This window comes from Meles meles, chromosome 1, assembly GCF_922984935.1.
Source record: "Meles meles chromosome 1, mMelMel3.1 paternal haplotype, whole genome shotgun sequence".
Classification (NCBI taxonomy): Eukaryota; Metazoa; Chordata; class Mammalia; order Carnivora; family Mustelidae; genus Meles; species Meles meles.
Window position 1 is genome coordinate 181998232 of NC_060066.1, and position 15274 is coordinate 182013505.

A 15274-nucleotide genomic window follows, 5' to 3' on the forward strand; every position below is an offset into this window, starting at 1 on the left:
TAGTCAACTGAAAAAAAAAAAAAAAAAAAACATGAGAAATAGCACATTGTGTTAAACCACTAAGTTCTGAGATAGCATGTTATATGTCAGTAAATAATGGAAACATAGCTAAACAGGTGATCACAATACAGGATGATAAGGGCAATCATAAGGACATACAGGGATCATGAGAATAGATAGCTAATCCAGAATGGCTTCCTGGAGGAGATGGTATTTGGGCAGGATATTGAAGGATAAATAGAAATGTGACACGGTAGGGTAAAATAGTCCCATTAGAAGAAACCACACGTGTAAAAGTGTGCAGGCAAGAAAGGAATGGCACAGATAGGGAGGGAGTGATTGGCATTAATTTTGTGCTGATAGCCCATAGGGTTCATGGAGGACAATGTTAGGAATGGCAGCTGGAGATAGGGGTTGAACCTAAATCACAGAAAACCTCAGTGTCATGCCTTAGCATGCCATGCCTATGCCTGATGGTAGTTCTTTTCCTAGTTCGGCAGGTACTGAGGCTGACTGCTGTGCAGGATATCCCCTAAGGACAGGGCTCTGTCCATCCCTTTGGAGCGGAACTCTTGGTGCAGAGCCTTGTCTCCCTATCACACCAGAATTCCCTGGGGTTGAGTCATTTTTCCACTTACACTAGGGTTATCTGGGTGAGAGCAGTGTTTCCAGGGGCTGGACTGGGCTGCCTCTCTAGAACCAAGATTTATGAGAGTGGGGATCTCTCCTCAAGGCTGGCATTTTTGACTATGCTGTTTGAGTCCTATATAGAGGTACAGAATCCCTATAGAGCTAGGATGTTACCTTCAGGTCCCCTCTTGCTGTGATCTCTTGGGACTGTGCGATTACTCCCTTCTTGTTTGCCCAAGGCACTCATGGGCCACATCTGTCTGACTCTCTCAGGTCTGATACCAAGGTTTGGCAGGATTGAATAGTTATTTGCTCAGGGGATCCTGGTTTTGAAGTCTGAAGTCTTCAGGGGATTTGGGGCTAGGTCTCAGGGCCTCCATGAAACGAAACCACATAGGATTCCTCTTGATGAACAGGATCCTTTGGATGTGCTCAGAGCCCACCAGAACCCAGGCAACCTTGGCATCATTCCTTAAAACCCATCTGTCGAAGGCCCATTCCCTGACACCTGTTCCTTCTGGGTTCGGTTAGGGGCACTGGATGCAGAGCGAACCAAATACAGTCCAGGCTTCTCTTCTCTCCTCCCAAGGAGGGGAGGAGTTGGCACCAGGCAGCTCCCCTAAGCTTTCATCCACAGGGGCTTCCTTCTGACGCTCACCCAGCCCCTCCTCACCTGGTATCTGTCTGAGTGGTGCAGGTCATCGGTAGTGGAGGAGTGTGGGGATGCTGTTGGGGACTCTCCTTCTCTCTTGATGGAAGCAGACAACAGGAGGGACTGGAAGAAGAGAAAGGACATGTCGCCTCGGGCCAAATGAGACCTGCAGTCAGTCAGTCCCCTAGAATTTCCAGTCCAACAGAGCTTTGGGGAAAGGGGCAGAGAGGAAGGCTGAGGGATAGTCTCGGCAGGCAGGCAGGCAGGCATTGGGGCCCTGGGGGTGTGGCTGTGGGAGACCATGGCTTGATTCTAGGAAGGGGTAGAGACCTCCAAGGGGGTCCAAAGCTCCCAGACCCCAGGTAATCTCTGCTCCAGTGGGGCAGGATGCCTTGCCCTCCCCTAATAGGCTGAGATGATATATGTTTTGTCCTCCCATAGCAAGTAGAGACTCTGGGACACCCCCCCCCAGGGGGCTGGGGGTAAAGCCACACACCTGCAGCCATGTCTGCCCCTAATACAGGCTGACGGCAGCCCCGCTATGGAGACAGTAAATTAAATAGTATGTATGAGTTTCCCACATGCAGCTAGGGATGTACGCCGGGTCCATTTATCCCAGCGCTGCGGCAGTGACCCCAGCAAGAACCCCAGCACAACTAACCCCCCCACGTCAATCCTGTGTGGCCTCTCCTACATGCGCCCGCAGTTTAAATTAATAAACTGTCTGCTTTACATTGTGTGCGAGCACCACAATTCTAAATACCACATGGCACGTTCGGCGGGCTCTTGCCGGCTCTTGCCAAGGCCTGTTCAGCTGCAAACGGGGCTTGGGCGGGGGGCCTGGAGGCTTGCAAGCAATCCCGTCTTCCTTCCCCCACCCTCTCCAGCCTGCACAGCTCGGAGCCGGAAGCATACAATTCCCTAGGAGGCCTCCCCAGCCTAGAAACCATGCCAAATCGCCAGTGACAGCCCAAAGAAAGCAATTTGGGAAAGATGGAGCAGCCATTTATCCTTCATCTCTGACCGAGCCTTAGGATGTGACCTGCATGTGGTGGCCAAGCTGCACATCCTCAGGCAAGGGCCCTGGGAAGGGAGGGGCGGCTGCTGGTCTGGCAGGGCGCCCTGACTCAGCCTCTCCCCAAGGAGCTGGTGGAGGAAAGAGCCCGGGAAGGGCCTGCCACTTGGAGCCCTTTCTTCGCCCAGCCAAGGCCCGGTGCCGACTGCGGTGGGCTTTTGGGCAATGTCCTTCTCCTTCTATGGTCCCAGGGAGGACGCTGAGGAGGAGAAACGATGTGGGGGTCCCTGCCCCCCCGCCACGAGAAAGCTCACTCTTGTGTGCTTTCTCTCTCTCTCATTCTCTCTAGGTTAGAAGCCCTGAGAGGCCCAGCATTACACCTGGGGCAAGCAGAATAAAAAAAGGTCACTGGTGCTTTTTAAACATGGACCAAAAAGCAGTAAAATGTGTTTTGAAAAAAAAATCCCGGCATTAAATCATGACTTTTTGCCTGGCTCTTCGCCTCATTAAAAGTGGCCTTTTGGAAGGTAAAATTATCATTGTAAGCGATAAGATCTTTAAGAAAATAATTCACGGCTTCTTCACCCTTTAATATGATAGCCGCCACCGGCTAATTTTTTTCTTAATGGCAATGAGGCCATCAATCTTGTCTAAGGCCCCCTCGCCCTCTCCCCCTCCTCCCTCCCTCCTTCTCCCTGTCCTCTCAGTCTCTGGCTTGAACCTTCTACCTCATGCCTCTTCCACCCATGGCCTGCTTCCCTAAAGCCTCGCCACAGGCAGGGGACAGACCCTGCAATGGTCAGCTTTGGGGGTGTGAGCATGAACCTGGGAGTGGGCAAACAGGGGTCCTCGCCTCGGAGTCTGATTATCAACATGCCTGTGTCGGCGGTGGCAGGATCCACGCGTGTTTTAAGACTTCCTGTGTGAGTGTTCTGAGCTCCGTTGTGTGTGACTCTGTGTCTGTGCGGGGCCAGGTATGGATGTGGATTGCAACCGTGTTTATCCTTAGAGCACCGGCCTCTCTGGGGCCTGGGGCCCAGGGCCCAGCCCTGGCAGCTGCGCTCAGGTGCCAGGTGTCAGCAGCAGGCCTGTCTTCCTTAACCAGACCCGCTGAGTGCTGGAGGCCAGGCCAAGCCCCACGAGTGTGGCTCTCCACCTGCATGGTCCACAGCTGTGTGGCAAGCCCCACCTTTTCTCTTTGGAGCCAGAAGGCTTTGCTTACTTGGGCAGAGCCTACATTTGTCTCTGCCCCACCTCTGCCCAACTTTCTGTGGTGAGTGACTTCCTGAATGAAGGTGCAAAATCCACTCCCACCCTTTCTGAGGCCTCCAGGGCCATCCCTTGCAGGTAATGTTATCGCTCTGGCTCCTTTTCTCCAAACTGCCAGATGTCCCCAATGCCTTTAGGACTTTTCAGTGCAGTGGCCCCCTTCTCCAGACTTGCTCTCTTCAAGTGCTGACCAACCCATATGTTTTGGAACTTTTCTCCCCTTGGAGTCTGGGGTACCAGGCTCTCCTGGGCCCCTCCTAACTTGTGAATCTTTCTCCTCTGCCCCCTTTCCTGATGCCTGTACCTTATCTTGACCCCCCAATGCAGGGGTCCCCAGATTCTCATCTTGGCTTTTGCTCTAATTTCTTTGTTCATGCCTCCAGACTGCATCATTTCTGAAGCTTTAACCCTCACTCCTCATTCCCTATAAAAAGGGCCAGGGATTCCTGCCTTTATGAATCATTTTGAGAACTCCTAAGAAAGGAGGTGCCTTACGGAGGGTGAGGAAGGGGACACTCAGTGAGTAGGATCTGGTCCTCCTCCCCAGGTCCCCACTCCCTCAAAATCATCACCTTTGGGGAAGCAGTACCATCTGCCTCTGGGGCCACCTATAGGAGTCCTTGGTACAAATCATGTCATTGTGTGAGGCCTCTCTGGCCCCTCCTTCAAGCCAGCTACTTGCCCTTCATTTTTCCCTTTCTCTGTCTGATGCTCTCAAACTTCTCTCCCACAGTATCTGTTTGGAGAGGGTAGACTGTCCCCCCAGAGGAGCCCAATATCCTCCCTGGCTCCCTGCTGCCCTCAGGACAAAGTACACACACACACACACACACACACACACACACACACACACACCCAGGGCCCGGCTTCTAAGGACCGTGTGCTCTGTCTTGACCTGCACTTCGGTATTTTTCTTTACCTGCTACAGCTCACCTTCCTTCTTTGAGTCTTAGTGTCTGAGCCCCCCCACGTCCCCAAGTCATGCTTTAGCTTTGACCCCTGTCCTGGCTGGAAGAGGAAGAAGTCAGATGAACATACTCTGGCTCGCACTCAGATTACAAACACATGCGCACACACACACGCTCAAGCACACAGGGCAGCCCTTGGCCTCAGGCTGACGACCAAACCCTGGAGACAGTTGGGGATCCAGGAAGAGCTCCTTTTCCTCAAGAGGAATCAGTAATGGGGAGGCCTAGGTTAGGAAGGGTCGGAGGAAAACACACAAATGTCCACCTACCTTGGGGGTGCCTGGAGCCATGGCATCCTTCAGAAGGGAATTCTTGCTGCCAAGAAAGAAGAGAACAGAGTGACCATCCCACTTACCCAGGGCGTGCAAGAGAAGAATAGCAAGAAGACCCCAAAGAGAGAAGGCACGCCCAGCTTAGCCCAGCCCTGTGCAGCCAAGCTCTATCAAGGCCACTCAACCCCAGCTGGCCCTGACTAGCTCAGCCTCCATCAGGGACCAGTGGCAGGAGCTGGCTCCCGGGAGGGGGACAGAGACACGAGGCCCGTGGACTCCCTCATGAATCTGAGGAAAGGGGCTTTACCTGCCTCCTGGTATCAGCCCCGAGGATTCTGCATTCCCGGATGCCCCCTTCCCTCCACCTCCTGTCCCCAGCCTGCTCCTAGCTCCTATGGGATTGGGGTGATGGAGCTGACATGGCTCTTGTCAATTCTCCCTCCAACATGCTGCAAACTGCGTTAGGCCAGGAATGATCTCCCCCTGATTCAATTTGTCAGCCCCAGGCCCTCCGGCATCGGGCGCGGCAGGCGGGCGGGAGCTGGGCCCTGAAATATGGTGGGCGGCTCAGAGCAGGCGGGGGCGGGGGCGGGAGGTGATGGATGGGCTGTGGGGGAGGCGAGGACTGTGTTTAATAACAAAATTGGTATGCAAGGCCACATCCCCCGCTAAGCATGAGTGATCCAGAGCCACAAAGTATTACAAATCCCTGCTAAACAGATGCTGACAATGGAACAAGACGTATCAAATCAGATCCACTTCAGAAACATTAATATCCCTGTTCCTGTCCCTCCCTCCCTGCTGCCCCCACTGTGCTCGCCACATCTGTGCTCCCACATTCACGCACGTGCACTCACACACACATACAAATACATGCACACAGAGGCGCTGGCTGATATGTGCAGGAGGCAGACACAGCCCATTGACACAGGGCCCCTGCACAGGCGCGTGCAAACTGTGCAGGTAGAACACATGCACAGGGCTATCCGTAAGGCACAAAAGACACACAGACCCACACCCAAGGCACACGTGGACTCACAGGGCAGGGCATGGACCCAGGGGACACCCACAGGGTCAGACACAGACACACCCAGTGTGTGAGCCAAAGCTTAGGCAGATTCAGATAAAGGCATCCGTTGTCCCCCAGGGGAAATTTAGCAATGTCTGGAGACCTTTCTGATCATCACCACTGGGGGCAGGGAGTTTGCTACTGGCATCTGGGGGGTAGAGGATATGAACCATCCTATAACATATGGGACAGCCCCTCACAGCAAGGAATTATCTGGCCCCAAATGTCCATAGGGCTGAGGTTGAGAAACCCTGGCCTAGAGGCAAAGATGCACATATCCACTGTCCATAATTCTGTCCACAGTCATGAGGCTCAAACACGGTGTAAAGAAAGACCCATTCACAACAGTCCCCCAGACCTGGGTGAAGAGCCACTCAGGTGCCAACATCCACAGAAATACATGCATAGATGCAGACACCCACGTGCTCGGACACGCACCCACACATGCAGACACGTGTGGACGCACACCCACATGGATACACACATCACCGTGCGGAGGCCATCAGGCTCGGTGACAGCGCGAGCCCAAGGTCTGAGTGTAAACACAGAGCTGTCTGCCTGTGTGATCACATGGTGCGGGCATCACAGACTGGGCAGGACAGCCAGACCAGGTTCCACTCAGTTCCATTGGGTTCTTGAACAGTCCCTGTACTCCTGCTCTCGGCCAGGCCCTGATCTAGGCCATGGGGATACAGAGACGAGACTGAGCTTCTCTTGAGGAGCAACTAGTTGGCATCTTTATGATTTTGAGCTTTCCCTCACTCAGTCAACAAGAAATGACATCCCGTTGCACCTGCGTCTGGACAGGTCCGGAAATGAGGCATCTGGTAATGAGGCATCTGTAGATGCCAGAAACGAGGCATTTACCCTGTTCTCACTGGACCCCTGGCCTGAGGTCTGAGCTTTGTCTGGACAGGATCAGGTTGGGACGGAAAAAGAAAGAGTGAGCAATGATTATGCACCGACCACATGGGATGGGGCTGGCAGGTATGGGCCAGGCGGTCCGTATGTGTTCTCGCTTTAATCATCACAAAAACTTTGCACAGGACATGAACAGAGGGTAAATGATATACCCCTGTGTTCACACAGTCCATGCAGGGTTTAGGGATTTGAGTTTCAGTCAGACCAAGTCCAAAGTGCTGCCTTTCCATTGCTCACGTTGCTTCCCTGAAGATACTCAGGGGTTAGGCTAGAGGACAGAGCTTGGAGTTCTTTTTCTCTCTCTACTTGGGGAACATCCCACTGATGCTGGGCTTTAGTTTACTCTGCTGGTGAGCAGAAGTGAAGACATCTAGGGTGAGAATGTCCAGCCTCTCCCTTTGCCAATACTCTTCCTTTTCCCTTAAGTTGGACTGGTCCTGCCTTGGGCTCCTTCACCCTCTTGGAGCAAGTGTGCCCACCCCACACCACCTTTCTTCCAACAACCTGATTGTCTCAGGCTTCCGAGTGAGCCTGGTCCCCCAGGGACAGGAGTCTGGTGAAAAGCCTGCCACCGAGAAAGGGGGAGGTCTGAACCCCAGAGTTACAGGCAGACAGGCTCCTGCCCAGCCCACCAGCTCCCCTGCCTTCCGTCCCTCCCTGTTTCCACAGCCCGCCCCGAACGATTTCCTCCCTTCTCAGTCACTCGCTGCCTAGTGATCCATGGGTTTTAAATTATAACTGGGACCCAGGAAACGCGTTCCTAAGTACAATATTCATGGGCTGGGCTGACACTTTTAATTAAGGTGATTTACACTGAATTATCCTTGGAAATAAAGAAATGGTGTGCTGCCCGGGAATAAACCATCATCACCAGCCGCCTTTGTAAGTTACACTTCGTTTTAATCTATTTGGGGAATTGTTTATCTAGTTCATTACCCAACCAAACACCGAGGCCGGCCTTAAATAAGGCTAAAGTGGGGGTGGGGGCATGGCCGTCTCCATACCCTGCCTCTCTAGAGTCACCCAGCCTCCCTGTGGCTCCTTTCAGCACTTTGAAAGCACTGACCTGAGAGCTGGCTTCCCATCCTAGATGCCAGATCTCAAAGTGACTTTGGAAGCCTCCCAGGAAAGGTCCCCAGGCTCAGGCCTTACCAAGCCACGCCTCACTCGCAACTCAAGGCCATCTCTCCATGTCTAGGGCTCTTTCTTTTCTCTGGATGGAAACTCCTGCTTGGGGGCCCCAGAGAAGTCTGGAGGCCACTCCCCACCACCCTCCAATCTTCAGCCCCCACCCCCAGAGTGTTGCTGCCTGCCTGTCTGTCTGCACACATCCAATCTCTACCCCATCACCAACCCAGAGACATCTGAGGCTTAGCATGCCCAGAGCCCGGTCCATTGTCTCCTCCTTTCATCAGAAACTTGCTTCTCTGCCATCAACACCTTTCTGGTCACCCAGGTCAGAAAGTTCTTCTTAGTAAGTACCCTGTGGGTAATCACCTAAGTTCTCTTGCTGCTTCCTCCACCAGTCTCTCAGCATTCCGTCTTCTCCGATCCCAAAGCCACTGCCATTGTCCCAGGTCAATGGGTCAGCTCATTATCTGTCCCTTGGACCCTTGGCCAACCTCCTCACTTGCCTCCCTGCTTCCACCCCCAGTTCACGCTCCACACCGGCCTCCAGAGTGCTTCTCCCATACTAATGCAAGTTGGTCAAGTTTTCTGTGGCTCATCAATATTCTGATTCCCCCACTACCTCCAGGACAACCCTCCAGGCCTACAGACTGTCCTTACTGTAACTTTGCCCTCTTTGCTCTAACTAGCTGAGTCCTGGGGTCTGTTTGCGCTCCTGGGCAGGACTGAGAAAGGGGAGGCCGGTCTGAAGGAGGGTGTGCGTGCACAGCCTGATCTCAGATGTGAAAGTACTTTGAAAAGTAGATGTGCTTTGCCAACAGGAGTTCCGACTCTTCTTCCTTAGGTATCTGTGTGCCCACGTACCTGTGGGAATGAGCATGTGTGTGTGAGCATATCTATGTGTGCTGGAATGTGGGGGTGTATGGGTGCCTGTATGTCATGGACATGTTTGCCTGTGTCTGTAGGAACTAGCCAGCCCGAGTTTGGGAGCTGGGAGGTCCCTGCTTCTCTGTGTGAGTCCTCAGGTGGGTCTGAAATAGTGGGCTCCTGGGGGTGGGGGAGCGGTTGTTAGGGGGGAAGGTTGCTGCTCTGTGCTGTTGGGCAAAGGGAGGCAAAGGGCACAACCCCAGGCCCATCCTGAAGAACTTCTGGGGGAGTAGCCATTTGGCCAGGATGGGGGAGGCGTCCCAAAGGATGGACAGGCACCCTGCAGGGGCATCCACAGACTTGGCAGCCCACTACGCCTTCGGAGGGGTGGGAGAGCAGAGGCAAAGGCAGGGTAAGAGAAGGAAGTGGGAAGTTGGAGGAAGGAGGAGAAAGGAGGGGAGCAGGGAGAAGGGAGCATGAAGTGGAAGGGAAAGGAGAGGACTGGAGAGCTAGAGAGGAAGGCTCTGGCCACATACCAGGGATGGGGGATGCCCTCCTTCCACCCGTGCCCAGGCACAGACAAGCTCTGCCCTCCTCAGGACTCAGTTTCCCCATCTGCAAAATGGCTAGTCAAAGGTCACTTTCAGCTCAGGGAGCCGTGGTGGCTGGGAGAGAAGAGGGAGGAGTCTTAGGAGCCCAGGTGCCACATCTTTCCCCACTTCCCTGCTCTCCTCCGGCCTCCCAGAGAGAGGGCAGGGGCGGGGCAAGGGCAGCCAAGGCTGGGGCCCTCCCAGCGCGCTAACGGGGCTCCGAGGCGCCCTCAGCCCGGAGGGAGCTGACACACTCCTTGGGAATTTATCACGCACCCAATTACAATGTTAATTGGCAAGTTCCTGAAATCAATTAATTCGCAAATTTTTTCCAATTAAAAATCCAGATAAATCACGAGGGCGGGTGGCGGCCGGTCCAGCCTGCAGTCCGGTGGGCGCAGCGGCCGCAGGGAGGGGAGGGCGGGAGAGGGGGCGAGGGGGGGGGGGCGGCGGGCGCGGCTGCCCTTGAACGCCTTTGCGGGCCGGTCCGACTGTCAGCGCGCCGGGGCGCGGCGGGGCCGAGACAGATAAAACCATCGACCCGTCGCCGCCAGCGCTTCGGCTTTATCGATCCGACGGGAATTTCACTTGCTGTGCAGATCCCGCTGTCCGGCTGTCAGACACCGGGTGGTGGGGGGGGGGGGCGTGCCAGGGGTTAGGGGGTGCTGGGCTGGGCCTGGATGTGAGGGGCACAGAAGTGGGGGACGCAAGACACAGCCTGAGGGGCGGAGCCGATGTGGGGGCTCTGGGTGGGGGAAGCAGACGTGGGGGTAAGGCAGTGGAAGTAGGGGGTGCCCCAAGAAAATATGGGGGTGGGGGGGTTGGTACAGGATCATGGTTGAGGGGCACTTCTGTGAGTAGATGTGGATGCCCTGGGCAGTGCAGGGGTGGAGCCACAGGGACTAGGCTGTTGTGTGGCCCCCCACTGAGGAGGCAGCAAGAGAGCTTGGGCCCCCATTTTCCAGATCCTTAGGGAGCCACAGCTTTGACAGAGGGCCGCAGGTCCCTCCACACACCTCTGCCTCTATTCTCCCTTCTTACTGAGGGGAAGTCCTCTGTAGGAAGCAAATCACCCAGGAGCCCTCCCAGACAGCCAAGGTGTGGAACTCAACCGGGCAGAAAGGTATTTCTTTCCCCCTTGTGCCCCCTTTAGGCTGGTCCCAGGTGTGTGTGTGTGTGGTGGTGGGGGGGAGGTCAGGGGTGTCTGTGTATGCCGGGAGCAGTTAAGAGCATGGCACTACAGTCGAGGGCTTGGATTTGAATCCTATTGTTACCACTTGATGGTCTGTGCAACCTTAGAGAAGTCACTTAGCCCCTCTGTTCCTCAGTTTCCCATCCGTAAAATGGAGTTAATAATTTTTTATTACCTATCATAGAGAGTTGTTGTGAAGATTAAATACATCAGTACAATGTAGAGAACTTGGCATGTAGTGAGTGTTCAAACAGGGTTATTGTTTTTATTATTCCTATAGTCTTCTGTGCTAGTTTAAAGTATTCTCACAAATTCTTTGATAGTCCTCCTGTCAAGACGTAGAGCTTATAGAGTTTAATTCTCTCTTGAGTGGGGCCTGGACGTGGTGACTTGTTAATGGAGAGAATGGAATACACTGAAAGCAATAGCATATGACTTCTGAGACTGGATCGCATAAGGCACTGTGGCTTCCTCCTAAGTCTCTGGGATCACTTCCTCTGCGGGATGTCAGCAGCCATGTCAGAGGGAAACTCAAGCCGTCCCATGGAGAGACCCATGTGTGGACGAACCATCTGGAAGTAGCTCCCGAAGTCACTGGCAGACCTTTGGATGACTGCAGCCTTGCTCATGTCCTAACTGCAGCCTCACGAGAGACTAAGCCAGAAGACACAACTACCCAGCCGAGCTGTTCCTGAACTGATGGTCCACAGACACTGTGGATAATAAATGTTTGTTGTTTCAAGCCACTGGGTTTGAGGGTAATTTGTAACACAGCAACAGATAACTAATACTTCTTCCTTCAAAATTCAGTTCAGGCTGCCCCTCCCATAGGAGGTCTTCTCTCCTCCATGCTGGGATTCATGCTTTCTCGGTGCCCCACAGTTCTTCCCATAGAGCAGCCTCTACCCCTCCCCGTTTCTCTGGCTCTGCTCCCCTTACTCTCATGCAATGAACTTCTGGAGGTGGGACCAGTTCCGGCTTACCTCTGGGTCTCCTGCACCCCTCAAGGGGGATTAGGCAAGAGGGCAGAAGGAAGATCAGTCAAGTCTGATGACTTGGACTGAAGGAGGGGGTGGGGTGGGGTTGGGAATGGTGGAGCAGGCTGTTCCCCTCTGGCTGACGTATCTTTCAGAGCGGGCGGCAACGGCCAACATCTCCTCTCCCACGTGCTCTCCTATAATATGACCTTGCCACTCCCCCATCAAAATGTGGGGTGTATGTCTGCTCCCCTTCAGTCTGGCTGGGCTGATTCTGCCTTGACCAACAGAGAACAGTGGAAGTGGCGTTAAGTGACTTTTGAGGCTAGGTTGTAAGAGGGGATCCAGCTTCCATCTCATGGGCTGGAACATTTGCTTTAGCGCCCTAAGCTGCCCTTGTATGGAGTCCAACTACCCGGAGGTTGCCAGACTGTGAGCAGGCCCAGGCCACGTGGGGAAGCCAAGTGGAGGTGCCTGGGTCATAGCTCCAGCTGAGGTCCCAGCTGATAGCCAAAATCCATGACCAGACATGCGAATGAAGGGGGCTTCAGACGATCCTAGCTCCCAACCATCAAGTCTTCCCAGCTGGGGCCCCAGACATCGTGGAGCAACACAAGTCATCCCCTCCGCACTCTGTCTGAATTCCTGAACCCACAGATTCCGTGAGTATAAGGAAATGGTTACTTTAAGTTACTAAGATTTGGGGTAATTTGTTACACCCCTGCGCTGTCCCTTTGATAACCCGGCTCCTCTATAGGGCACTCCCCCTGGTCCTTCAGACAGGGAGAAGGGAGGGACGATGGAGAGGTTGGGGAGGACACACACCTGAGCCCATTCTTGACTGTCACTTTTTTGACTTTGAGATTCACTGAAAAGGTAGTGTCTATGCCCCTGGATGTCAGCACCAGGCCACATGGCTGGTCAGGCTGCCAGGCCCTGTGCCTGCTTCTGCTACCCTACCCTGAGGCTTAGCATGGCAGGGCAAGGCCTATGGCTGTGGCTCATCCCTTTCCAGCTCCTTTTGTGCCCTTTTGAGGCTGAGGCCTAAAGAGGGGTCACCCTCTTCCCATCCCCAAAAATACAGCAAGGAGGGAAAGGCATCATCATCTGCCTGGAGGGTCCGAGGACTAAAAGCAGAGTAGAGGAGAATAATAGGAGGGCCTTGCCTTCTACCTAAAGGCTGGGGACTGGGCCAGGCAGCTCTTCCTGGGACCTGGTGTCTACAACCGCGAGTGGAATCATCTGGCAGGCAGGCTCCCCCAGTTGCTGGCTTACCTGGCAGGCAGCTGGGCCAGCTGTTCCAGTTCTTGTTCCATGTGCTCCTGCAACTCACTGGGCCTTAGCAGCACCTGGCAGATGGGGCAGATAGGGGCCTGGCTGTCAAACAATGCTGCTGCCTTTTTCTTACCTGGGGAGGAAAGAAGAAGAGACAGATGGATAAGCTGGGCTAGTCTGTGGATGGAAACCCAGTGTCCCAATCCTCCAGCCCAAGTCTGCTGCCTCCCAGGGCTTCCTGGCCCCAGAGGAGGGTTGAGCCTGAGTGTCTCAGAGACCATGACCATTCACTCTTCTTTGTGGCTCATGGCCATGAATGGCATCTCCTTAACCAGCTGCCCCTCTGGGAAATCTATCAGGACACAATCAATGTTCTGTGCAATCAAAGCTGGATCACTCCATTTCATACAGGTTAGTGAAGGTCTTGGTGTAATCATACCATCACCCAGAATATCCAGCACCCCCTCTGTCTCTCCTTTCCTCACTGCTTTCATATTCTCCAAATCTGGAGAAGGAAGAAGAGAGGGAGAGAGGGGATTCATTCCTGTAGTCAATCAACAAACACTGTCTGAGGGCTGGTCTGCTCTGAACAGCCCCAGAGCAGTGGGGCCACAGAATATAATCAGATCTAGTCCCTGCCCTTGAGGCCCTCACAGTTGAGTGGGAGCGACCAGAAAGGAGTCATGTGACTTCTGGGGTAGCGTTCTCTCCCAGTTCCTCACTTTCCCAGGATTCTGCCCACAGGCTCTCCTTTCCCTATTCTGCACGCTGAATGATCTTCCTCCTTCTTACAGCCCTAACTCCCATCTGTGCCCTGTAGACTCCAGAATCTGTGTTTCTGCCCTAGATCCTTCCCTGGTTCTCTCAGCCTCTGTATCCAAACGCCTAATGGACTTCAATGCCTGGAAGAATTCAATGCCCCGAAGAATCTGAAAGTCAATGATCCAAAAACAAGTCCCTCAGCTTCTTTACCCCTTGCAAAACTGCTCCCCTTCAGCAGTGCTCATCTTAGTTAATGACACCAGCACTCGCCTTGTCACCCAAGCCGGGAACCTTCACCTCCCCCGAGACCCTTTCCCTTGCCTTACTGCCCCTCCTTCATTTAACCACCAGGTCCCGTCCGTTCTGCTTCTTCAGTATTCCTGGAATCTGTAGTCTGTTTGGCTCTTACTACCTCTTACATGGATAAACTCATTGGCCTCTTGTAAGCCTAACAGATTCTGGGTTTCTCCCTCCAAAATACCCTTCAAATTGTATGGGAATACAAGTGGGTATTGTGCTGGCTTATGCTGGTTTGGGGGCCAGCTGGGAGCCTGCACTCTGTCCCCACTGTGTCCCAACTCTGTCACTATTTCTGTTGCCGATGGAGACCAGAGCACACCATTCTAGGAAGGAGGCTGAACTTGCCTAATGCATGCCTCTTGAAGAGCCTAAACCCTCTCCCTGTCACTCTCGCCACCCAGTGCTCCTCTGCCCTCTGCTTAAGGCATGGGGTAGAGCGGGCCTATTCATCCAGAAACATTCTTGCTATCCACGTAAACGCCAACTGTGGAAAGAGTACTTCAGCTTTAGCCAAGATCTTTCTTCTTGCTTCTTCTTCCTGCTGTTGCCCAGAGAGGGTCAAAATTAGCTTTCAGAGAGATAAAGGTCATGCCAGTAATGACCAAGATGGTTGAGTTGGGTTGCCAGATTAAATAGAATATGCTCAATTACAGGGTGCCTGGGTGGCTCAGTGGGTTAAAGCCTCTGCTTTTGGTGCAGGTCATGATCTTGGGGTCCTGGGATTGAGCCCACATCGGGCTCTCTGCTCGGCGGGGTCCTGCTTCCCCTCTCTGTCTCAGCCTGCTTCTCTGACTACTTGTGATCTCTGTCTGTCGAATAAATAAATAAAATTTTTTAAAAAAGATGCTCAATTACATTTGAATTTCAGGTTAAAAATGAATACTTTTTTTTAGTATAAGTACATCCCCAATACTGCATGGCATATACTGATACTAAAAGTTACTCATTGTTTTTCCAAAAATCAAATTTACCTGGAGGTCATATATTTTTATTTGCTAACTCTAGCAACCCCATGCCTGAAGGAACTCCCAGTTCAGGCTGAGTACAGGAACTTCACTTTGACACAGGTTGAGGAAGGTCCCAGCTCTCTTGGATGCCCAGACTGAGTCATCTCAAAGCTCAAAGAAGGCAGTAGTTCATTCTGGGTGTGTGTTTTGAGGAGTGAAAAAAAGAAAAGTCTTAACCAAAGAAATGAAATATAAGTTGCACCTTAGAAGTATTTCAGGCAGAGAATGGGAACAAATGAATGAGTTGTGAGTTTCCTGTGGGCAGTGGTCATTTCTTATCTAGCTTGATATTTACAGACAATTGAAAACAGACTGACGTTGACTAGATGTGCAGTAATGAAGCAAAGGAGAGGAAAAGAGGAAGGGAAAGGCTGTAGGAA

The 15274-nt window shown here is 53.1% G+C and overlaps 1 protein-coding gene across 3 annotated transcripts in view; it reads right to left on the reverse strand.

The window, feature by feature from the left end:
- The window catches only part of RNF220 (ring finger protein 220), a 218138-nt gene that overhangs the window by 22242 nt on the left and 180622 nt on the right, over positions 1-15274 (reverse strand). For all 3 annotated transcript variants that reach the window (XM_045997767.1, XM_045997773.1, XM_045997782.1), the window contains exons 2-4: positions 12826-12958; positions 4804-4849; positions 1304-1405 (exon numbers count right to left, since the gene is read on the reverse strand). In XM_045997767.1, the coding sequence (XP_045853723.1) occupies positions 1304-1405; positions 4804-4849; positions 12826-12958 (281 nt within the window). The remainder of the gene's footprint in view (positions 1-1303; positions 1406-4803; positions 4850-12825; positions 12959-15274) is intronic.